Source organism: Molothrus aeneus, chromosome 24 (assembly GCF_037042795.1).
Source record: "Molothrus aeneus isolate 106 chromosome 24, BPBGC_Maene_1.0, whole genome shotgun sequence".
NCBI lineage: Eukaryota > Metazoa > Chordata > Aves > Passeriformes > Icteridae > Molothrus > Molothrus aeneus.
The window spans coordinates 3,415,646-3,438,465 of NC_089669.1; the positions used below are offsets into that span (position 1 = coordinate 3,415,646).

The 22,820-nt window shown below is 54.5% G+C and overlaps 1 protein-coding gene across 1 annotated transcript; it reads left to right on the top strand.

The window, feature by feature from the left end:
• The first annotated feature begins 89 nt into the window (after positions 1-89).
• MFSD4A (major facilitator superfamily domain containing 4A) lies at positions 90-22,499 on the top strand. The gene is made up of 10 exons (XM_066565445.1): positions 90-414; positions 7,375-7,573; positions 8,617-8,856; positions 14,345-14,513; positions 16,243-16,358; positions 16,729-16,902; positions 18,188-18,335; positions 19,380-19,450; positions 19,612-19,732; positions 21,254-22,499. The coding sequence occupies exons 1-10, from the start codon at positions 185-187 to the stop codon at positions 21,316-21,318; spliced, it is 1,533 nt and encodes a 510-aa protein (XP_066421542.1). The 5' UTR covers positions 90-184; the 3' UTR covers positions 21,319-22,499.
• The last annotated feature ends 321 nt before the right edge of the window (positions 22,500-22,820 follow it).

Genomic DNA, 22,820 nt, shown 5'->3' on the forward strand with positions numbered 1-22,820 from the left:
CCCCGGAGGCGGAGCCAGCGCCCGGCGCGGCGGGATCGGGAGCAGCCACAGCCCGCAAAGGAGGAGCGGGGAGCGGGGCCGGGCACGGCAGCGGGGCGGCGGCAGCGGGGCCGGAGCCGGAGCCCGGAGCTCGGAGCTCCAGCAGCGGGGCCGCCCCGCGCCGCCGCCAGCGCCACAGCGCAGGATGTGGTGGGACGAGCGGGTGTCGGCGCGGTTCCGGAGGAACCTGCAGCCCACCCTCACCTACTGGAGCGTCTTCTTCAGCTTCGGCCTCTGCATCGCCTTCCTGGGGCCCACGCTGCTGGACCTGCGCTGCCAGACCCAGAGCTCGCTCTCGCAGATCACCTGGGTGTTCTTCTCGCAGCAGTTCTGCCTCCTGCTCGGCAGCTGCCTCGGAGGGGTCTTCAAGAGGACGTAAGAGCCTGGAAAACTCAGCGCTCCTCCATGGGGGGCTCCCCGCTCATCCCCCTCCCTCAGCCCGTATCGCGGTGGGCAGCGCCGGCCGGGCTTGGGGGCTGAGCCGGGCTTGGGGGATGAGCCGGGCTTGGGGGATTGAGCCGGGCTTGGAGGGCTGAGACGAGCTTGGGGGATGAGCCGGGCTTGGGGGATGAGCCGGGCTTGGGGGATTGAGCCGGGCTTGGAGGGCTGAGCCGGGCTTGGGGCGCTGAGCCGGGCTTGGGGCGCTGAGCCGGGCTTGGGGCGCTGAGCCGGGTTTGGGGCGCTTAGCCGGGTTTGCGGGGATGACCCGGGTTTGGGGGATTGAGCCGGGCTTGGGGGATTGAGCCGGGCTTGGGGGATTGAGCCGGGTTTGGGCATTGAGCCGGGTTCGCGGGCTGAGCCGAGCCGTGGATGCTGCGTGGGAAAACCATTCCCGAGTGGAAGCGGGCACGGGGGGGTCGCGGAGGGTCCGCAGCCCTCGGGGCCCCCTCGGGGTGGGAATTCCTCCCCCGGCAGCCCCGCTCGGCTCCCGGTGCGGTTCCATCCCCCGGAGAGGACGGAGCCGCCGCTCCCTGGAGCTCCGCTCAGCCCCAGCGTGAAGTTCCAGCCAGAACTTCCCGCGAGGGATTTGTTTTGTTGTTTTCTGGAATTTTTTTTTTTTCCTCCTTAACCTTGGTTGTTTATCGCCCAACCAAGAATATTTTTGGAAGCGCGTTTTAATAACCTCGGCGTCGGAAATGGTGGCAGCGCCGCGTTTGGCAGGAGTTTGGGAGAACACGTGGAGGGATGCGAGTGGTCCTCGTGGTGTCCTGATGGAGAGGGGGGGACACCGAGCCGGGGGGGACCTGCAGGGGCCCCAAAAGGGACTCGGAGCCAGCCTCGTGCCCAGGATGTGTTGCAAACAAATCACCCGGGCTGGCTCAGGGCTGAGGATTGCCAGGGAGGCGTTTGCTTTGGGGCTGGGTGACAGCTCCGGCATCAGCTGATTATTTACGTTGTCACCGATCCTGGGGCGGTGATGTAACGCGTGTGCGTGATCCACGCACCTGGACGGGAGAATTCCCCAGGAATCCTCGGCAAAACCTCCTTAAAAACCGCTGGGTGTGAGATGTTGGTGGATTGAGGGGAGCCCCGGCTCCCGGAGCAGCTGCGAGCGGAGCTGTCCTGGTGCCCCCAGGGTGGAGGGGACAACTGGGGCATTGGGGACAGCACGTGGGGACCTCGCTGCGGCTCTGCCACAGCCCCGGCAGTGCTGGGCCAGCAGCAGAGCCTCTGCCAGCCCCCGGGGCTGCCTCGCATATGTTTGGAGGAGCAGGGAAGGAAAATGCAGAATTCCTGCTGCCAGCTCCTTCCCAAAGCTCCAGAGAACCCATCGGGGCTTTTGTGCTTGGGGATTCCCAAACTTTGAGCTCCACTGCTGTGTTTTGGGGGAAAAGAGTGTGTTTGGTGCTGGTTGGGGGAAGCAGGATGTGTTTGGGGTTTTGGAAAAAAAGGGATTTGTGGAGTCCCCACTGGGGACTGACAGCCCTGCCAGGCAGGCAGGAGGGAATATTTGGGATATTTGGAGCTTGTGAGTGTTGTGGGGAGGTTACTCAGAGCCTTGCAGCCTCCAAATGTGTGGGAATAAGAATCGTTCAGGCTCCAGGAGCTCCGGTACAATCCCTTCTTCAGGGATGGATGGGCTGAGCCGCCCTGCCAAGGCTTTATAAATCAAATTACGCCGCCCTCAGGGCCTCGGGGCCGCCAGGGAGGAGCACTGGCCAGGTCATCTTTGCCAGCTGGGAGATGGAAAACTGCTGTGGAGCATCCCTGGAGCCTGGCTGGGAGCTGAGTGTGATTCCTGGTGCCTCAGGGACGCAGATTTTGCTGCTTCCTTGGGGTTAAATGGGTCTGGGTGACCCCCGAGGGACAGCAGTGCCAGGCTCTGGGGCAGGAATGGGTGGTGGCACCTGAATCCAGGCTCTCCTGGGTTCTGCTGGGTGCTGCTCCCTGCTCCTGGAGCTCTGGGAGGAGGGATTTCAGCGCTGCTCTGTCCCTTCAGCACGACCCAGCTCCAGAATTCCAAGGAGATGCAAAGTTGGCACTGGTAGGGGGTGGAGGAACGATGCTGCCGCTCTGCCCTGCAGTCCTGGATTGCTGCTGATCCCTTCCCTGGGTTTTGGGGGTGCAGAGGCAGGGCTGGGGGAGCAGCCCCCCTGGAAATGGGGTCTGAGCTCTCAGGGGACACCCCTGGGGTTTGCTGGGAGGTGTGAGGAGCTCAGCTCCAGGAAATGCAGATTTTCCCAGGAAATGCAGATTTTCCCAGGGTTTGTATCCCTGGGGATGGGGCTGGAGCCCTCCTGAGTCCCTGCTGCTGCTGCTGGGGGGCTCCAGGAGCACAGAGAGCCTCCCAAAGGAGCCCTGAACCCCCCAAGGACTCTTCATGCCTGGAATCAGCTGGAAAAGATTCCCAGGAGCCCCTGAGGGGGAAGCAGGAGCAGCTCCAGTGATGGAGATGGGATGGGAGAGCTGGGAGCACCAGCCTGGGCTCAGACACACCAGGGGGAGGTGAAATTTTGGGGAAATCCTCACTCCTGGCACTGCCAGCTCCAGAGGGAGTTCTGTGCACCTGCATTTCACTTCCCTTCCCCATTTTGTTGCATTTCAGGCTTGAATTGTGAGCTTGAAGCCCTGCACACGCTGCTGACAGAAGCACCAGAGTGCCCCAGATTGGTGTTGGGATTTTTTTTTTAAATTCAGAAACAGCATTTTTGTGTCTTGTTGGAAATTTGCTTTTTTGGGGCAGCCCTGGGCTGATCCCAGTGGTGTGGGCAGAGACCAGGAGGGCACTGGGGAAACTGGGGCTGTGCTGGAGGCCTGGGCAGGCTCCTCTCACCCTGATCCACCCCATTCCTGCAGGGCTGAGGGGATGGGACCCTTTTCTTCCCCTGTGTGTGTCAGCCCTGCTCTGTCCCTGCCCCCAGATTCCATCTCCTGGAGGTTTTGGAGCTCTCAGGACACTTCATTGTCACTGCCACCTTTAGCTGGTCAGAGAGCAGCACAGGATGAGCCCTTTGGGGACACAAACCCCCCCGAGGGTGGCTCTGCTTCCTGCAGGAGCCCAGGGGAGCTGGAGGCTGCAGTGAGATCATCCTCACCTCCTCCACATCCTCACCTTGTCCCCTCGGGGCTTTGGCTTTCTAATGATCGGTTTTGCAAGTCTGAGCTGGCCTGATTATCATCCTTCCTCTTGATCTGAGGGATTTGGAAAACGTTCCCTGAGGTGGGGAAAAAAAAACCAAAACCAAACCTGTGCTGGGAGCTGGAGGGATCCTGCTGCAACGGGAACACCGAGGTGGGGGCTCCTAAATCCCTGTGGGAGGGATTTGCTGGCTGGAGCTGCAGGATTGGCTCTGGAATTGCCCATCCTGATCCTACAGGGATCAGCCCAAACCTCTCCTGGGCAGCTGTGGCCTTGGGATGGAGGCAGGAGGTGCTCTGGGTGCTCTGAAATGAAATTTGGGACATTGCAAGGCTCCTTTCACACCCTGCTGGAGGGGAGCCTGCCCTGGGCTGTGCCAGAGCTGTGCTGGGGACACAGAGACCAGGCTGTGACACCAGAGCTGCTTTCCCAGCCCTTTGGAAGGGTTTGGCATCATCAGGACAGGCTGAATTCACGGGGTGCCTCATTTTGGGTGCTTCCCAAGGGTTTTGTGTCTCAGGAATTCATCCCTGGGTGCTGAGCTGAGCCCCCCAGCCCCACCTGGGTGGGGGCACTGACAGCAGCAATCCCTTGGTCCCCCCCTCATGCCACCACCCTGGGCTGGTGGCATTTGCAGGGGGCACAATTGTGTCCTTAACCCATGGCTGGGGGCAGGGATTTTGACCCGGGGTGACATTTTTAATGCTCATTAAGGACATTAAACCCCCCCAGTCAGTGTTTCACTGGTGATGAAGCTGCTCCCCAGCCAGGCAGGGGGGTCCTGCAGAGTTTTCTTTGTGCTTTTCAGGGTGTGTGTGTGACTCTGCATCCCTCTCTGCCCCATCACACAGCCCATGAAATGTAGGATAGTCCAAATCATGCACTAGGCCTCTCCACAAAAAAACCCCAAACATTTTGCAGTTTTGGGGATGCTCTGGGAGGTTTTCCCATCGCTCCCAGGCTCAGGTTCCCCAGCTCTGGTGCCTCTGCACCCTGGAGGGAGCAGCCTGAGCTCTCCAGGCTCGGAGCTGCTCCTCTCTCATTTGCCAGGCGCTTTTCCTGCCGTGACTGTGCACATCTCCCAGCTCCCTCCCTCCTTCCCTCCTTCCCTCCCCCAGAAATCCCACGGCTCTGCTGTCAGAGGACCATCAGTAGTCACAGCTTGGAAAATACTGTCTGCTCCTGCCCTGGGCTGGGCACTGGGAGGCTCTGGCACGGCCAGAATGGGCAGGAGAGGGGCAGGAGGTGCCCCTGGCCCCAGCAGGAGCTGTGAGCAGGACATGGAGGGCCAGGTCACTGTGGGGCTGCAGATGTGACAGGGCCAGGGACAAGCGACATGGACAATGACAGAGCCAGGGCTGTGATATGGCCCAGGGACAGTGACATGGACATGGACAGTGACAGGCCCAGATCTGTGGTATGGCCTAGGTCTGTGATATGGCCCAGGGACAGTGACATGGGCCAGGAACAGTGACATGGCCAGGGACAGGCCCAGATCTGTGACAGGGCCAAGGCAGTGACATGGCCAGGGATAGTGACAGGCCCAGATCTGTGATATGGCCCAGGGACAAGTGACATGGCCAAGAGCAGTGACATAGCCAGGGCTGTGATATGGCCTAGGACTGTGATATGGCCAGGGACAAGTGATATGGCCCAGGAACAGTGACAGGGCCAGGGCAGTAACAGGCCCAGATCTGTGACATGGCCAGGGACACTAACATGGCCCAGGGACAAGTGATATGGCCCAGGAACAGTGACAGGGCCAGGGCAGTAACAGGCCCAGATCTGTGACATGGCCAGGGACACTAACATGGCCCAGGGACAGTGACATGGCCTGAGACAGTGACAGGCTCAGGGACAGTGACACAGCCCTGGGGGCAGTGACATGGCCATGGCCAGGCTGTCCTGGCAGGGCAGGAGGGTCTGGCTGGCAGCTGAGTCTCCTCCACCCTCCTCCTCCTCCTCCTCCTCCTCAGAGCCTTCTCCAGCCTGGCTGGGGCTGTGGGGCAAGGATGGGGGGGTTTCCTTGCTGGGCACTGCTCAGACCCACATCCCCCAATTACTGCTAATTACCAACTGCCACCACCCCGGGCTGTGACAGGGACCTGCCGGTGCCACTCTGTCTGCTGTGCCACCCCAACCCCATCTCTCTGCTCATCCCAGTGCTCATTCTCTGCTCCTGCTTCCTTCCCTCCTTCCTTCCTGCCTTCCCTCTTGGCAGCCCCAGGGCCGTGCAGTGCCAGCCTGGGCACTGCTCGCTGCCAGAGCTGGGAGGGGACAGATCCCGGCCCTGGGAGGGGACAGATCTGGGCCCTGAGAAGGGATAGATCCCATCCCTGGGAGGGGACAGATCCCATCCCTGGGAGGGGACAGATCCCATCCCTGGGAGGGGACAGATCCCAGCCCTGAGAGGGGACAGATCCCGGCCCTGGGAGGGGACAGATCCCATCCCTGAGAGGGGACAGATCCCGGCCCTGAGAGGGGACAGATCCCGGCCCTGAGAAGGGACAGATCCGGTCCCTCAGAGGGGACAGATCCCGGCCCTGAGAAGGGACAGATCCCATCCCTGAGAAGGGACAGATCCCGGCCCTGGGAGGGGACAGATCCGGTCCCTCAGAGGGGACAGATCCCATCCTTTGGAGGGGACACCCCCTGTCCCTCGGGCTGCTCCCAGCAGCAGGGGTGGCCCTGCCAGACCAGGGCACACAGAGGGAGCTGCAGAGGCTCCCTGGGAGCAGGACAGCCCAAACAGGCCGCTCTGGCAGTGCCACCAGCCCTGCTGGGAGCCAGCCCTGGAGCTGCTCAAAGTCAGGATGTTTGTGGCCTCACCTGCCCAGCCCCACATCCCTTCCCGTGCCCCCATGGAAGGGACAGGTTGTTATCCTGCCTGGAACAGGGGTTGGGAGGGGTGGTCGCTCTTCTCCTCTGCCCCTCAGAGGCATCACCTATAGGAATGTGCCTCTGGCCTTTGTCCTCTTAAAAAGAAAGTTTCTCCTCAATTACATGAGAAGACATCTTATAGGACCTGGGGGACTTCATCTCAAACTTAAGGAGAGCCAATTGGACAGAAACCAAAAATCCCACCTGAGCAATTTACTAGAAAAAGAAGAGAACAAAGAAACAAATCCCTTTTGTGAGGTGTTTTACCAGGAGCAAGAACTTCTTGCACCTGGCTGGGTTTTTCTCTATAAAGAGTTTTGTTATTTTGCCTTTTATTGAAACCTTTTTGTTTCCAACACTACCACAGAAGCCATCCTGCTGATTTTATGCCTCCTAAGGTAGCTGAGCTATCTTGGGTGTGAAATAGAGGAGAGGAGACCCCTATTTCAGGAGGAGGTGGCAGTGCCCAGGCTGGCTGCAGGGGTGGGTGACACTGGGCTGAGGTGTGGAGCATCTCCCTCCTCTCACCAGGAAATCTGGGGCTGCAGGAGCTGGAGCTCAGTGAGATGGGGGGGCAGCATGGCTGTTGGATTATATGGATTATATCTTTTTCTGACCCAGAAATGGGGTAATTGAGAGGTGTCTTAAAATCTTTTATTCCATTTTCAGTCTCATGAGAAGGGTGAGACAATACAGGTGTTACAATTCACACCATCACAATCAGAAGGTATCTCCTAATTACAAAACACTTGGTCTATCAGCTTTAACCACACCATGCTGTAAATGCCTTAAAGCCAAATTTTTTAATAAATTTTCCACCTGTGACTGCTGCTCTGCTGGTGGCCCTGATTCTGTCCTGCCTCTCTTGTCCTCAGGCTGGCCCAGTCCCTGCTGGCCCTGTTTGCCTCGTCCCTGGCCATCTCGCTGGTGTTTGCCATCATCCCCCTGTGCCACAACGTGGTGGTGCTGGCCGTGGTCATGGCCATGGCCGGGCTGGCCATGGGCTGCATCGACACCATCTCCAACATGCAGCTGGTCAAGATCTACCAGAAGGACTCTGCCATCTTCCTGCAGGTGAGAGCGGGGTCCCCAACCCCCCTGGGCAGCTCTAGGATGGACTTTAGGTGGAAATTCTTCCCAGAAAGGGTCCTTGGGCATTGGGAGGGTGGCATCGCCATCCCTGGAGGTGTCTGAGGAAAGCCTGGCTGTGGCACTGGGGTGCCTCCACTACCCTGGGCAGGTTTAGAGTGGAGTTTAAGAGGAATTTCTCCCCAGAAAGGGTCCTTGGGCAATGGGAGGGTGGCATCACCATCCCTTGGGGTGTCTGAAGAAAGCCTGGTTGTGGCACTGTGGGGCCAGGATGGAGTTTAGGAGGAATTTCTTCCCAGAAAGGGTGGTTGGGCATTGGGAAGGTGGCATCACCATTCCTGGAAAGCCTGGCTGTGGCACTGTGGGGCCCTCACCACCCTGGGCAGGTTTAGGATGAACTTTAGCAGGAATTTCTTCCCAGAAAGGGTGGTTGGGCATTGGGAAGGTGTCATCACCATCCCTGGAGGTGTTGGTGGAAAGCCTGGCTGTGGCACCATGGTGCCCCCACCACCCTGGACAGGTTGAGGATGGAGTTTGGGAGGAATTTCTTCCCAAAATGGGTGGTTGGCATTGAGAGGGTGGCATCACCATGCCTGGAGGTGTTGGTGGAAATCCTGGCGGTGGCACTGTGGGGCCCTCACCACCCTGGGCAGGTTTAGGATGAACTTTAGCAGGAATTTCTTCCCAGAAAGGGTCCTTGGGCATTGGGAAGGTGGCATCACCACTCCTGGAAAGCCTGGCTGTGGCATCGTGGTGCCCTCACTGCCCTGGGAGGTTTAGGATGGAGTTTAGGAAGAATTTCTTCCTAGAAGGGGTGGTTGGGCATTGGGAAGGTGGCATCACCATCCCTGGGGGTGTTGGTGGAAAGCGGCACTCAGATCTGGTGACACAGTGGTGTCAGCTCACAGGTTGGGCTCCATCACCCCAAAAGTCTTTCCCAACTGAATTAATTCTGTGATTCCGAGGAGGAGGAGGAGGAGCTGGGGGGGCTCTGCCACCCTCCTGCTCCAGCGTGTCACCTCCTGCAGGCCCTGCACTTCTTCGTGGGCTTCGGGGCCCTGCTGAGCCCCCTGATCGCCGACCCCTTCCTGTCGGACACCAACTGCATCCTGGCCAACGGCACGGCCAACGCCTCCAGCAACCTCCCGCACATCCGCAAGTCCCTGCTGCCGCACCACCCCGGCAACCTGTCCCACTACGACCTGCCCATGAAGGGCATGGTGGTGACACGCGTGTCCTACGCCTTCTGGATCATGGCCCTCATCAACGTGAGTGCTGCAGCTGGGGCGTCCAGCTGGGATCGTGCTGGGAGTACCCAATGGGATCATCCCCGCTCCAGGGATTTGGGGGGTTTGTGGTGTTTGGGGGATCCAGCTGGGGTCATCCCTGGAGTACCCAGCTGGGATCATTCCTGGGGTACCCAATGGGATCATCCCAGAATATCCAGCTGGGATCATTCCTGGGGTACCCAATGGGATCATCCCAGAATATCCAGCTGGGATCATTCCTGGGGTACCCAATGGGATCATCCCAGAATATCCAGCTGGGATCATTCCTGGGGTACCCAATGGGATCATCCCTGGATTATCCAGCTGGGATCACCCCAGGAACATCTAGGTGGGATCATCCCAGAATATCCAGCTGGGATTGTCCTGGGAGTATCCAGTGGGATCATCCTGGGAGTTGGGATCATCCCAGAAGTGCCCAGCTGGGATCATCCCTGCTCCAGGGATTTGTGGGGTTTCTGGTGTTTGGGGGGGATTCAGCTGGGATCATCTCAAGAATATCCAGCTGGGGTCATCCCTGGAGTGCCCAGCTGGGATCATCCCAGAATATCCAGCTGGGATCATCCCTGGAGTGCCCTGTCACAGATATATTTTATGAAAAATCCTTTTGTTAGGATTTGTTTCTCCAGAGAGTCTGAGGCAGCCACACTTTGATTGGCCATTAATTAGAAACAACCCCATGAGACCAATCACAGATGCACCTGTTGCATTGCACAGCAGCAGATAATTCTTGTTTACATTTCGTTTCTGAGGCTTCTCAGGAGAAAAAAATCCTGGCAAAAGGATTTTTTATAAAATGCGTCTGTGACAGTTCCCAGCTGGGATCACCCCTGGAGTACCCAGCTGGGATCATCCCAGAATATCCAGCTGGGATTGTCCCTGCTCTGGGGATTTGTGGGGTTTCTGGTGTTTGAGGGGTCCTGGAATGGGGTGAGACTCAGGGAAAGGGACATTTGTTGCCAGATCCTGTTTTCATCATGGCTCTTCCCCGCTGGGATTGATTCTGGGGTTTGTCTGAGCTCTCTGGGAGCGGTTGGTGCCTCCAGCACCTCCCAGGCACGAGCCGGACCAGCAAACTCTGCTCACATCCAGAGTTTTTCCTTCATGCTCAGCTGGGGATGGCCTGGCAGGAGGGGATTTGGAAATATTCCCAGGAAAAGTGCCCATCAGTACCTGGATGATGGGACAGAAGTGATCAGGACCTCTCCCTGGTTATTCTTTTCCCTGGAGGTCCCTGCAGGTGTAAAAGTCCTTCCTCTGAGGGGGACAGGAGGGATCTGGTGTCCCTTTTGCCCATCCTAGGAGCAGTAAAATGGGTGATCCTGCCTGGCAGCTCTTCCCCTCTGGAATTCAGCTCTCAGAGCTTGAGGATGTGCACATTCCCCTTCTCCTGTCCCTGGTTTGCCACCCCTCCACCAGCACCAGGCAAGGGGAGCTGCACCTCCTTTCCTTGGGCTCTCTCCATTTATTTGCACCTCCTTTCCTTGGGCTCTCTCCATTTATTAAATTATTAAAACCCCCATTTTCCCCCATCCAGGGGTTTCCAGGCCCTCCCAGCTCCCTGTGGGAGGAGCTTGGGCAGGTGCTGAGTTGAGTTTCTGGGTAGAATTACCCAAAAAAAGGCCCAGCCTTTTTGGGAGGAGGGGCAGCTTTAATTACCTCCAGCTCTGTCTGTGCCACGGGAAATGTGATTTTAATTACTCCAGAGCCAGCAGATCCCGAGCAAACACGTTTAGTTTGGAAGCAGAGTTTCACACCTGCTTTGAGCCCGGTGATGGGTCTGAATTGGGAATTTCCAGAGCCCTCTCTGTCCCCAGCAGGGACCTGAGGGGATTTTTGGGGTAGGATGGCACCAGGGGCTGTGGGTTTGTGCATCAGGACACGCTGGAGTGCTGCATGCACCAGTGGGTGGGTGGAATACAGAATTCCCAGGATTCCCACAGGCTGTGCAGGAACATCAGGAACGTGGAAAGGAGGCTGGGAGACTGAGAGGTTTTGGGATTAGGGTTAAATAACAAACACCCAGTGGGGAGTTGAGTGTGCTCAGCTCCTGAGCCAAGCTGTGATTTGCCTTTCCCGAATCCTCACGGAGGGAACTGATTTTTATTATTTTTATTATTTTATTTTATTTTATTTTATTTTATTTTATGTTATTTTAATGTTATTTTAATGTTATTTTAATGTTATTTTATGTTATTTTACTACCCCAACCTGCTGGAGATGCTGGGAGCAGCTCAGCTCCAAAGTGCTGACCCTTCTCAAGGTGGAAACAGCAGAGGAAGATGATGGGAAGGGGTTTTTAAACCTCCAGGGATGTGGGTGAAAAGAGTTAAGAACAGAAATGGAAACCAGGAGCAGCAGCTTGGTTATAAAATGGCCAAATCCCACATTTCCAGCCCGGTTTTTGTGTGGATTCTGACAAGGCACGAGCTGAAATGATTCATTTTGAGCTCTTGCTTTTGTTTAGAGTGGAAATGTCTCAATCTGACTCTGGCACAAGTGCTCAGTGCAGAGCTGACAGCAGAGCTGTGCCGATGTTTTTGAAGCAAAATGGGTTTGCTTTGGGAAAATGAAGCAGCTCAGCATAATCAAAACAAAGCGCTTGGATCACTCCCAGCCAAAATCTTTCGCTCAACGAGAAAAATTTTTTGCCTTTTCATCCAGATTTTGGAACAAAACCCCCATATTTTAGAGTTCAGTTCTCCCACAGAACGGAAATTTCATCACCCAGCCCGTTGGAAGGGGCTGGAAATCAGGGAAATGTTCCGTGGAGAGGGAGGTGTTTGTCAGGAAGGTGCTTTCCCAGGGGAAGTGTGGGACACTCCATTGTGCTCTGAAGGAGCCTGGGACACAATGGCAGGGAAGGATCCCGGATTCCTGGGGGGAATAGCCAGAAATAGCAGCAGGAGGGAAGGAGGGAGCTGGAATATCCCCACGCTGAGCTGGGGGATGCAGCAGCTTGTGGGGTTTTTGGGGATGGAGAAAAGCTGCCAGGTGAGGGAGGGAGCAGCTCTGGGAATTTGGGAAGTGCTGGGAATTGGGGGTTCTGGTGAGGGAGGGAGCAGCTCTGGGAATTTGGGAGGTTTTGGGTGCTGGGAATTGGGAATTCTGCTTGGCCAGGTGAGGGAGGGATCAGCTCTGGGAATTTGGGAATTCAGGGCTCTGCTTGGCCAGGTGAGGGAGGGAGCACTCTGGGAATTTGGGAAGTGTTGGCTGCTGGGAACTGGGAATTTTTCTTGGTCAGGTGAGGGAGAGACCAGCTCTGGGAATTTGGAGGGAAGGAAGGGAGGAAGGAGCTGGAATATCCCCACGCTGAGCTGGGGGATGCAGCAGCTTGTGGGGTTTTTTTGGGATGGATAAAAGCTGCCAGGTGAGGGAGGGAGCAGCTCTGGGAATTTGGGAAGTGCTGGGTGCAGGGAATTGGGGGCTCTGCTTGGCCCTTGGCTCCTGGTGGGGAATGCTCTGGTGTCCCTTTTTCCCCTTTGGAAAAGAAAATATTCCTGCCAAAAAAACCCAAAATCACAAAAAGCAGCAAAAAATATTCTGGGAAGGAATTCTGGGAGAAAATGGCACCAAAATCTGGTTGTCCAGGAGGGATGGTCAGGGATGGGATGAGATGGTCACAGCCATGGGTGGGACCTCCTAAAAATGTCCCGGCCTGGTTAAAGCAAAAAGGACCTGCTGGATTTAAAGGTGAGGGTGTGGAGAGCAGGGAAAAAGCCAGAGTGGGACTGGGAATTGGGGAATCCCAAACTGGGGACTGGGGTACACCCAAAATGGGACTGGGAATTGGGGATCCCAAACTGGGGGCAATGGATACACCCAGAGTGGGACTGGGAATTGGGGAATCCCAAACTGGGGGCAATGGATACACCCAGAGTGGGACTGGGAAATCCCAAACTGGGGGCAATGGATACACCCAGAGTGGGACTGGGAATTGGGGAATCCCAAACTGGGGGCAATGGATACACCCAGAGTGGGACTGGGAATTGGGGAATCCCAAACTGGGGGCAATGGATACACCCAGAGTGGGACTGGGAAATCCCAAACTGGGGGCAATGGATACACCCAGAGTGGGACTGGGAAATCCCAAATTGGGGGCAATGGGTACACCCAGAGTGGGATTGGGAATTGGGGAATCCCAAACTGGGGCCTTGTCCTCGAAGCTGGGAGTGCCCAGGGCTGTTATCTGCACAGCCAGGCCCTCTGAGGGGAGGGAATATTTTTGCTAAATCTGCAATTCAGAAGAATGAAATCTGGTCCTGACCTCCGGAAGGATCAGAACTATCAAGCAAATGCGTTTTTCTTCCATGGGACCGAACTCACTGTTCCTATTCCCATTGTTCCCAGAACAATGCAGGCCTCATAAATGAATTCAGGCTCGAGGGGCGGGGTGGGAGGCAGGGTGGGGGGAATTCTCCATACATTTAAATCATGCCACGAGCCAACAAAAGGCAGGAAATTTGGAGCTGGAGCTCACACTTGCTCCCAGACATGTAGAAAACAAGGGAATGAGCTGTCACTTAGGATTTCCTGGCTTTCTCCCCCAGTTGGTTGCAGTGTAAACACCGCTGGGCTGTGCTGGGAGGAGACGGGAGAGCTTCGCTCGCTCCCCTCTGTTTCCTCACCAAAAAGAAAAGAGAAAAAAAAAAAGAAAAGGGAAAAAAGAAAAGGAAAAAAAGAAAAGGAAAAAAAGAGCCATTCCCTGTGGAATTGGAGGCACCAGGGAGTCGTGGCTGTGGGCTGGGATGGGCTCATCCCTTGGGATCGCCGTGCCAGGGGGTCCTGCTGCCCCATGGGCGTGGGGTGGGACTGTGGGATTGGGATGGGACCATGGAGTGCTGGAGCACCCCTGGATGTACAGAGGACCTCAGAGCTGTGCCTGGAGCCTCCCTGCTCTGCTCAGGCCGTGCCAAGGGGCTGCTGGCGGGCACTGGGCTGTCCCTGTTGGCCTGGGAACCACGGGCTCCTCTCTCAGGAGGTGCTGAGCAACCCCTGCTAATGGCTGGGGATGGGGCTGGGAGCAGCTCCCTCTTCCCTCGGGCAGAATTCCAACTGCTCTGCTCCCACAGGCTCTGGGCTTCCACTCTTTGGGCAGCAGCAGCCCAGTTTGGACCCCAGAAGGTTTGGGGTTTGTAGGGCCGGCACTTTGGGAGGTTTGTCTGGGGTGCCTGTGCCCATTTCCAGGTGAATGCTGGAGCCTGGGACTGGCTGGGGATGCCCCAGTGGATCAGGAGACTTTTCTCCCAGTTTTCTCCCTCTTTTCCCCTCTCTCCTATCCCACCCAGCCTCAGCATCTCCCATCCCCAGCTCTCCTTGCTCTGAAATTCCCTGCAGGCACCTCCCCTGCGGAATCTGAGCCCAGCACCTCAAAACGCTGCTGCTGGGGCAGCTGGGCTATGGTTTTGGGGTGGTTTTGGGGTGGTTTTGGGACGTTCAGGTGCTCACCCCCCCTCTGTCCCCTCCCCAGCTGCCAGTGCCCATCGCTGTGTTCTTCCTGCTCTACAAGGAGAGGATGGTGCCCTGCTTCAATGGCAGCAGCCACCCACTGCTGTCAGCTGATGAGCTGGCCCTGGAGACACGGCCTGGCGACAAGGACGAGCTCTCCACCGCTGCCCAGAGACCCCACACAGCTGCAGGTGAGCTGGAGGTGCCTCTCTTAGGGATTTTGGGGAGGAAAAGCCATATTTGAGTGGCTGGGTGTAATGGGAGATCCAGCGCTGCTGTCTGTTGCAAAGTGTGCACAGGGTTTTCATCCAGGAATACCCAAACAATCCATTTGGTGCCCAGTTGCCCTCAAATTAGATGGAATCTTGAACAGAGGTTGGTGTCCCAATCCCAGTGAGGCCTCCAAGCTGTGTTTCTCCATTCCATGTTTCTCTGAGCCACCCTAAAGCCAACTCTGGGCCCCCCAACCCTTTAGGGACACGTGGCAGTTGTGCCCCTTCATTCCCTCCTGGTTTTGGGTCACATTTCTTTCTGATTATTCAGTTTAAAAGTGGTCATTGTGCTGCAGATGCTGATTTTTATGGGAAAGGAATAAGAAATAACCAATTTCCCCTCCCTTGTTTGAGGGGAAAAGTGAAATCCAGCAATAGTTTGCTCTTGACCTCATGGCTGCACCCTGCCTTGGGGACAATGGTGACATTGTTCTTTCCTAGCCAGCAGAGACGTGTCACAGTCAATTCTTTGGGTAAACAGCGAATCTCAGAAGTAAATATGGCTTAGGACTTTGGGAAGTGTTCCGTGTTATTCCTGGAGATACGGCTTTGGCCCTGGGCAATGAAAGGGAATTTCAGGGAATTCTTCAAGGTGAGGAGATATGGGAAGGCTCAGGGGCGATGCCAAGCTCTGTGTGTGTCCCCCTTTCCCAAAGGTGCCTTGTTGGGTGCAATGTCCCTTACCCAAGGATCGGGGGCTCTCCTGGGCAGGGCTCCCCTGGGGAGCTCTGGGGATTCGGGGTCATGAGTGCCACGGTTGTGTTTTCATTGCCTGTGAGAGCAGGGCCAGAAGGGGGGAGCCCCAAAATGGGAAAAGGAGCAGGAGCAGCTGCAGTAAGAGAAGTGGCAGCAGAGCCAGGATTTTGGGGTGTGGAGAGCCCAGGACTTTGGGGTTTGGAGAGCCCAGGATTTTGGGGTGTGGAGAGCTGGGATCCCAGGGTATGGAGAGCCCAGGATTTTGGGGTTTGGAGAGCCCAGGATCCATGGTGGTGAGAAGAGCCAGGATTTTGGGGTGTGGAGAAGCAGGATTTTGGCATATGGAGAGCCCAGGATTTTGGGGTATGGAAAGCTGGGATTTTGGGGTATGGAGAGCCCAGGATTTTGGGGTGTGGAGAGCCAGGATTTTGGTGTATGGAGAGCCAGGATTTTGGGGTGAGAAAAGCCAGGATTTTGGGTTATGGAAAGCCCAGGATTTTGGGGGGTGTGAAGAGCCAGGATTTTGGCATATGGAGAGCCCAGGATTTTGGGGTGTGGAGAGCTGGGATCCCAGGGTATGGAGAGCTGGGATCCCAGGGTATAGAGAGCCCAGGATTTTGGGGTGAGAAAAGCCAGGATTTTGAGGTGTGGAGAGGCCAGATTTTGGGGTGTGGGGAGCAGTTACCCCAGAGAACCAGGATCCCAGGCTGGGGAGATCCAGGATCCCAGGCTGTGGGCACACCCCACTCCCATTCCCATTTCCTTCTGGAAGCTTAGAGGAAGGTGAAGGTGAGGTGGAGCCCCCCGAGCTCAGCTGTGCCCCACGTTCAGGGTCCAGGCTGGGTCTGTCCTGCAGCTGTCCCACAAAGCAAACCCCACTGAGGGCTGGCAGCCACCCAGCCCCGGGGGGACGTTCTGGTCAGGTTTGCTCTGCATCATTGTTCTCCAGCAGGTCACGAGGATTTGTTCAGCTGCTGCCAAAGCAAGAACTTCCGAGGGGTTTCCTTCACCTATTTTGCCGTGCACATCACCGGGGCTCTGGTTCTCTTCATGACTGATGGGATCGTGGTGAGTGCAGTTGCCCAAATCTCTGGATTTTTTTCCTCCCAAACTCCTGTGAAACCCTCAGGGGCTCCTCAGTGGTGAGAGGGGTTGGACAGGAATGGGAATTTCCCAAGCTCTCCATCTCCAAGGATAAGCAACCCTGAGCCCTAAATGTGATGTTTGGAGAGTGTGGAACTCCGAGAGGGCAGGGCAACCCCTTGGGAAGGGAGGATCTCTGGATTTTCCTTGGAATTTTGCCCTTTTAGGACAGACTAAACCCCACATCCTGCTGCTGGTGGATCTGCAAACCCCCCCACCATGCACAAGCTCTCCAGTGAGGGTCAGAGGAGCCTGAAGTCCCCACAGGGATGTGACAGGGAGGTTTTTCCTGCAGGGAGAGTACTCGGGCTTCGTGTACAGCTACGCCGTGGAGGAGCCGCTGGCCGTGGTGCACAAGGTGGCTGGGTACCTGCCCAGCCTCTTCTGGGGCTTCATCACCCTGGGCAGGCTCATCTCCATCCCCGTGTCCTACAGGATGAAGCCAGCCACCATGGTCTTCATCAACGTGGTAAGGATGGGGTTGATTCCTTTGGTGGGTTTGGGGCTGCAGCTCCTCTCACACCTGGGGGGTTTGCACAGGTGGGGTGGGCAAGGTGCCCTCTGGGTAGCCATGATTTAAAATTTGATTGCTCAACTTTCCTGAGTCTGCTCCTCAGCTGGGAAAGCAGCAGGGAGAGCTGGCACTAAAAAATTGCCAATTTTATTGACATTACCCAGTGACTCCTTCATCCGTGGGGAAATGAATTCCTGGGGTGGCCATGGCCAAGGGCAGGAAGGTAATGCTGTAAATTCTCTGCTGAGGCTGCAGCAGCTGGCAGAGCTTGCTGAAGTCAATAAAACACCTTGGGAAAGGGGCAGGAATCCTTGTGGGATGTGTGAGGAAGATCTGTGTGAGGACATGGCAGAAAACAGGGAGGGGATGATCCTAATCCCACTTCTTACAAAGAGAAAAAGCACGAGCAGGGAGTTAACTGCCAATTTACTTGAACCAGAAGTGATTTTGGTGGCTGTATTCTGATAATAAAACACATTACAGTGTGTTATAGTACCCATCTGACAGGGTGGGGGGAAGATTTTGGGATGTTCTGAGTAAGGATCCTCCCGGCTGCCACTGACCCTGTGCAGTGCTGGGAGCTGCTGTAGGACCCAGCAGCTCCTGGAGTCATTGCAGCATCGTCGTAACAAATTCCAGCTCGAATTTGGCTTCTTCAGGATCCAAATTTCTGCTGAGCTGGAATATCAGAGCTCCCTCTGCTGACTCTGCCCTGGATCACTCGGGCTTTCCCCAGAGTTTTTGGTTATTTCCCCTACAAGCCAGAAGTGAGGGAAAGTTGATTTAAATGCAGTTGCCTTTTTGGCTTTAATGATGTGGCCGCTTTCTATGCAGTTATTGAGAGTTAATTCTGTAATTATTGGGAGTGACTTCAGTCTTACTCAGCAGAATAAAGAATTATTGGTGATTAAGACATGTAAATATTGTGGAAGGTACTATTGCATTTAAAAGTATATGTTTCAGATAAAGCCTTAAATTTCTATGTAATGAAATTAAGAATTAATTACCAAGTTATGTAATGAAAATTAGCAAATTCAAAGCCAGATGGATTTTCTTTGGCCATTCAGTTTCTCAAACACTGATTTTTATTTTTTTTTAACAGCATATGTCCTCTTCCAGACCATTTTCCCTTAAAAATAAACACATTTTCTCTTCCAGAATATTTCCTATTTAAAACCAAACTCTAGACCCTCTTGCACTCAGCATTTTTCTGACTGATTTTTGTGGGTGCTGCTCACAGGTCGGGGTCCTCATCACTTTCCTGCTGCTCCTGATTTTCTCCTCCAGCGTGGTTTTCCTGTTTGTGGGCACAGCATCCCTGGGGCTGTTCCTCAGCAGCACCTTCCCCAGCATGCTGGCCTACACCGAGGACATCCTGCAGTACAAAGGTCAGCTGCCATTTCACCACGTGCATTTTTAGACCCCCATCCCCTTCTTTCAGCTCTTTCCCTCCTCCCTCAGGAGGCCTGGAAGTTCAGGTTTGCTTTTAAAGGCAGATTTGTTGCAGGGAAATGTCCAATTCTCTGTTTTGCTGATGAATAAAGACCCCAGGCAGGGATCCAGCCTTGGTTTCGGGTTTGGGGAGCTCAGGGAAGGGCAGGAACGCTGCTTTGGAGGGAGATGGTTCTGAAAACATCACCAGATTATCTGAGCTGGTTCTGAAAACCTCACCAAGTTACCTGAGCTGGTTCTGAAAACCTCACCAAATTACCTGAGCTGGAAAGCCCAGAGCTGTGGTGGTGTTCACAGGGGTCCCAGGATGAGAATCTTGACTCCATGTTTCAGAAGGCTGATTCATTATTTTATGATATATATTATATTAAAAGAAAGTGATATATTAAAACTATTCTAAAAGAACAGGAGAAAGGATTTCATCAGAAGGCTTGAAAGGAAAGGAATGATAATAAAAGCTCGTGACTCTCAGAGTCCGAGACAGCTGGACTGTGATTGGCCATTAATTAAAAACAACCCCATGAGCCCAATCCCAGATGCACCTGTTGCATTCCACAGCAGCAGATAATTATTGTCTACATTTCGTTTCTGAGGCCTCTCAGCTTCTCAGGAGAAAAACACTGGCAAAGGGATTTTTCAGAAAATATCACAGAGCCTGGCCAGCTCCCCCAGGAGCTCCCTGCCAGCCTCTGTCTCGAGGGCAGTGAGACAGAAACACAAAAACCTTCCCAGCACATCAGAGGCACCATCAGCTCTGCCAGCACAGACAGGTGACAGGAGATTGAATTTTTTTTTTTTACTTCAACTTTCACCTTTCTGCACTACTGCAGGTCTGCTGAGGTATTTTCAGCATTTAGTGGGAATACACATTGAGTGGTTTTGATTTTTGTGTGGTGAGATCCACAGGAAAGCTTTAAGGGAGCACAGGGTGGCCCTGCTGGCTGTGTCACTCTGCTGTCACCACCTCTGTTTCCTCACAGGTTGTGCCACCACAGTGCTGGTGACTGGAGCTGGCATTGGAGAGATGGTGCTGCAGCTGCTGGTGGGCTCGGTGAGTAGCCAGGAGCTGGCAAAACCCAAAATAACTTTGGAATTTACAAGTCAAACCCTCAGTTCTGCTCCTGGGCACTGCCTGAGCAAAGCCCTCCCTGATGATCCACGAGGGATCTGAGCGGTGTCTGATCCCTTTTTGTATTTCCCATCGCACTGCAGATTATCCATGATCGGGGCAGCTACAGTTTCCTGGTCTGTGGGATGATCTTTGGATGCTTGGCCTTCACCTTCTACGCCCTGCTGGTGTTTTTCCACAGGATGTACCCCAAGCCCTGCCCAGGTAAGGGAACCCCAGCCCTGAGCCCAGCTTTGGGATGGGAGTGAGAGCAGCACAAGCCTCACTCCAGAGATTCCAGCAAAATGCAAGGAAATGTTTATTTTCCTGCTGCTTCCTCTCCCCTCTTCCTGCTTTGTCTTGCCCACAAAGCCTTGGCAGGCACAGCTCAGGGTTTGCTTTCTTTTCTGCTGGAGAAGCAAGGGAAAAAAGCAGGAATCACAGACAGCACCAGCTTCCCTGTTTGGCTGAAATCCAGGGAATAAGCAGGGCTGCCATCCAAGGGCAGCTGTCAGGCTCTGGGAAAAGCCTCACAGATAAAGGATTTTTGGGTTATCACCTCACTCTGGAGCTGCTGGTTGTTTTTATATGAAAGGAGCAGAGTGGGACTGGCAAAAACCACATCCAAGTGTGGCTTGGGCTGTGCTGGGCATTGCTGGGCCCCCAGTTTGAGGGGCTGGGAAAGGAATGGAGATTTGGAGAGCCCTGAGGGAGCTGGGAAGGGTTTGGAGAAACCTGGAAAGGGTTTGGAGAATCCTGAGGGATCTGGGAAGGGTCTGGAGGAGCTGAGGGAGCTGGGAAGGGTTTGGAGAAATCCTCAGAGAGCTGGGAAAGGTTTGGAGAGGCCTGAGGGAGCTGGGAAGGGTCTGGAGAAATCCTAAGGGAGCTGGGAAGGGTTTGGAGAAATCTGGAAAGGGTTTGGAGAATCCTGAGGGAGCTGGGAAGGGTCTGGAGGAGCTGAGGGAGCTGAGAAGGGTTTGGAGAAATCCTCAGAGAGCTGGGAAAGGTTTGGAGAGGCCTGAGGGAGCTGGGAAGGGTCTGGAGAAATCCTAAGGGAGCTGGGAAGGGTTTGGAGAAATCTGGAAAGGGTTTGGAGAATCCTGAGGGAGCTGGAAAAGGGAATGGAGAAATCCTGAGGGAGCTGGGAAGGGTTTTGAGAGTCCTGAGGGAGCTGGGAAGGGTCTGGAGAAATCTGGAGAGTTTGGAGAATCCTGAGGGAACCAGGGAAGGGTTTGGAGAGTCCTGAGGGAGCTGGGAAGGGTTTGGAGAGTCCTGAGGGTGCTGGGCAGGGTTTGGAGAGTCCTGAGGGAGCTGGGGAAGGGTTTGGAGAGTCCTGAGGGAGCTGGGAAGGGTTTGGAGAGTCCTGAGGGAGCTGGGCAGGGGCTCAGCCTGGAGCAAAGGAGGCTCAGGGGGAATTTCTGGCTCTGCACAACTCCCTGCCAGGAGGGGACAGCCGGGGGGATTTGGGATCTTGTCCCAGGGAACAGGGACAGGAGGAGAGGGAACGGCCTCAGGCTGGGCTGGGGAGGCTCAGGTTGGACACCAGCAGGAATTTCCTCATGGGAAGGGCTGGAAGGGGCTGCCCAGGGGGGTTTGGAGCGCCCATCCCTGGAGGTGCCCAGGGAAGGCCTGGACGTGGTGGGGTGATGAAATAACAACATTCCTGAGGGAAAAACCTCACACCCATCCCCTTTAATCTCAATCAAAGCATCCATTGAGGTGAAATACCGATTTAATCTTTGGCAGAGCTGGACGAGGCCTCCCCGGAGAAAGCAGCAGTGCCCGAGGACACGGGGCAGTACCAGCGCTGAGCGAGGGCCCGGCCCGGCACAAGCAATAAACCCAGCCCCAATTAAACATTACTCCCAAGGGTGATTTCACATTTAATGAACTGAATCATGCAAGTTCTCTGCAATCAAAAGCACAGTAGGTGGGGTAAGGCAGAATCGAAGAAATCAAGCCCAAAATGTCGAGCTGAGCACGGGGGTTGTGCCAAAAATCCTGCCAGCCTGATCCTGGGACTAAAGGCAGGGACATTTGCACAGCAGTTCCTCCTGCAAATGAAGTTTTTTTTTTTCTCCTGCAAATGAAGTTTTTTTCTCCTGCAAATGAAGTTTTTTTCTCCTGCAAATGAAGTTTTTTTCTCCTGCAAATGAAGTTTTCTTTCTCCTGCAAATCAACTTTTTTTTACCTGCTCAGGACAGAGGGTGAAAAGGAAAAGTTGCTCTTTGCTCCTCCTCCAAGACTGAATGTCTCCTGGCTTGAATAGATTTTATTTCTGGCCTGTGGTGTGCAGGAACCCCCTCGAATTTGCAGCACAATCCTGGGGTTTTATTTGTTTTTGTGACTAATTCTGTGTCACCTCCCTTGATCCTTCCAAAGGGGGAAGTCCCACAGTGGCAGAGCCCCCCAGGTGCACACACAGGCAGCAGGGCCTGTCTCTATTTGCACACTTAATTCCTGTATATTCCACACTCTAAACAGTGTCTTACTCAGCATGCACAGCCCTCTTCAATGATTTTAAGTAATCATTTGCTTTTTTAAATTTTTTTCTTTTTTGGGAGGGGTTTCTTTGGTTTTTTTAAGTCAAGAATGAGCTGTGCTGGTTCCTTTTGCTTTAAGTCACTCCTCAAGCTGCTCCAGCTGCGGTGTCTTATTTTAATGTTGGTTTTATTTCCAACTTCCAAGCCAAGCTCCAAGAGAGAAGGGATTTATTTTTAATTTTTTTTTTTTAATTTTATTTTTGGGAGCCAGGCTCCAGCTGCTTCTCACCTGTGCAATCTCCTCATCCAGGTGCCTTGTGTAAGGTACTCCCACAGCCCCAGCATGGCCTGTCCCAGCCACCAGGAAAGGACTGGAATTTTGGGGAATGTCAAACTCCTCCTGCCAGGAGTGGCTGTGGATGCAACTCCTTGCTTGAACTGCTGTATGTGATGTACATATGTACGTGTGTATATAAAGCAGTGTTTAATTAAAGGTGATTGATTGCTAATTGCTCGCTGGCTGGACTCACTCCAACACCTCCAGTTCTCAGGTCTTAAACTCATAAATATAAAATCTAACAGGTTTTTAAAAAAAAATTAAATTGGTTTTGGCATTTGAAGAGTTGTGGAATGGTTAGGGTTGGGAGGGACCTTAAATCCCATTTTCCCTTAAATCCCATAGAGCCTGAATGCTCTGGGGTTGAACAGAACTGGAATCTCTGCTAGGGTTGGAATCAAATCCCAGAAGGGTTTAGGATGGCAGGATCCTAAAAACCTTCTCATTCCAAGGCCAGGGACACTTCCACTGTCCCAGGTTTCTCCAGCCTGGC

Bases quoted from the DNA above. Each gene is read 5' to 3' on its own strand.
- MFSD4A (XM_066565445.1), top strand. From the start codon at position 185: ATGTGGTGGGACGAGCGGGTGTCGGCGCGGTTCCGGAGGAACCTGCAG. The intron at 8,857-14,344 runs GTGAGTGCTGCA...TCCCCTCCCCAG, and splicing joins GGATCATGGCCCTCATCAAC to CTGCCAGTGCCCATCGCTGT. The intron at 16,359-16,728 runs GTGAGTGCAGTT...TTTTTCCTGCAG, and splicing joins TCATGACTGATGGGATCGTG to GGAGAGTACTCGGGCTTCGT.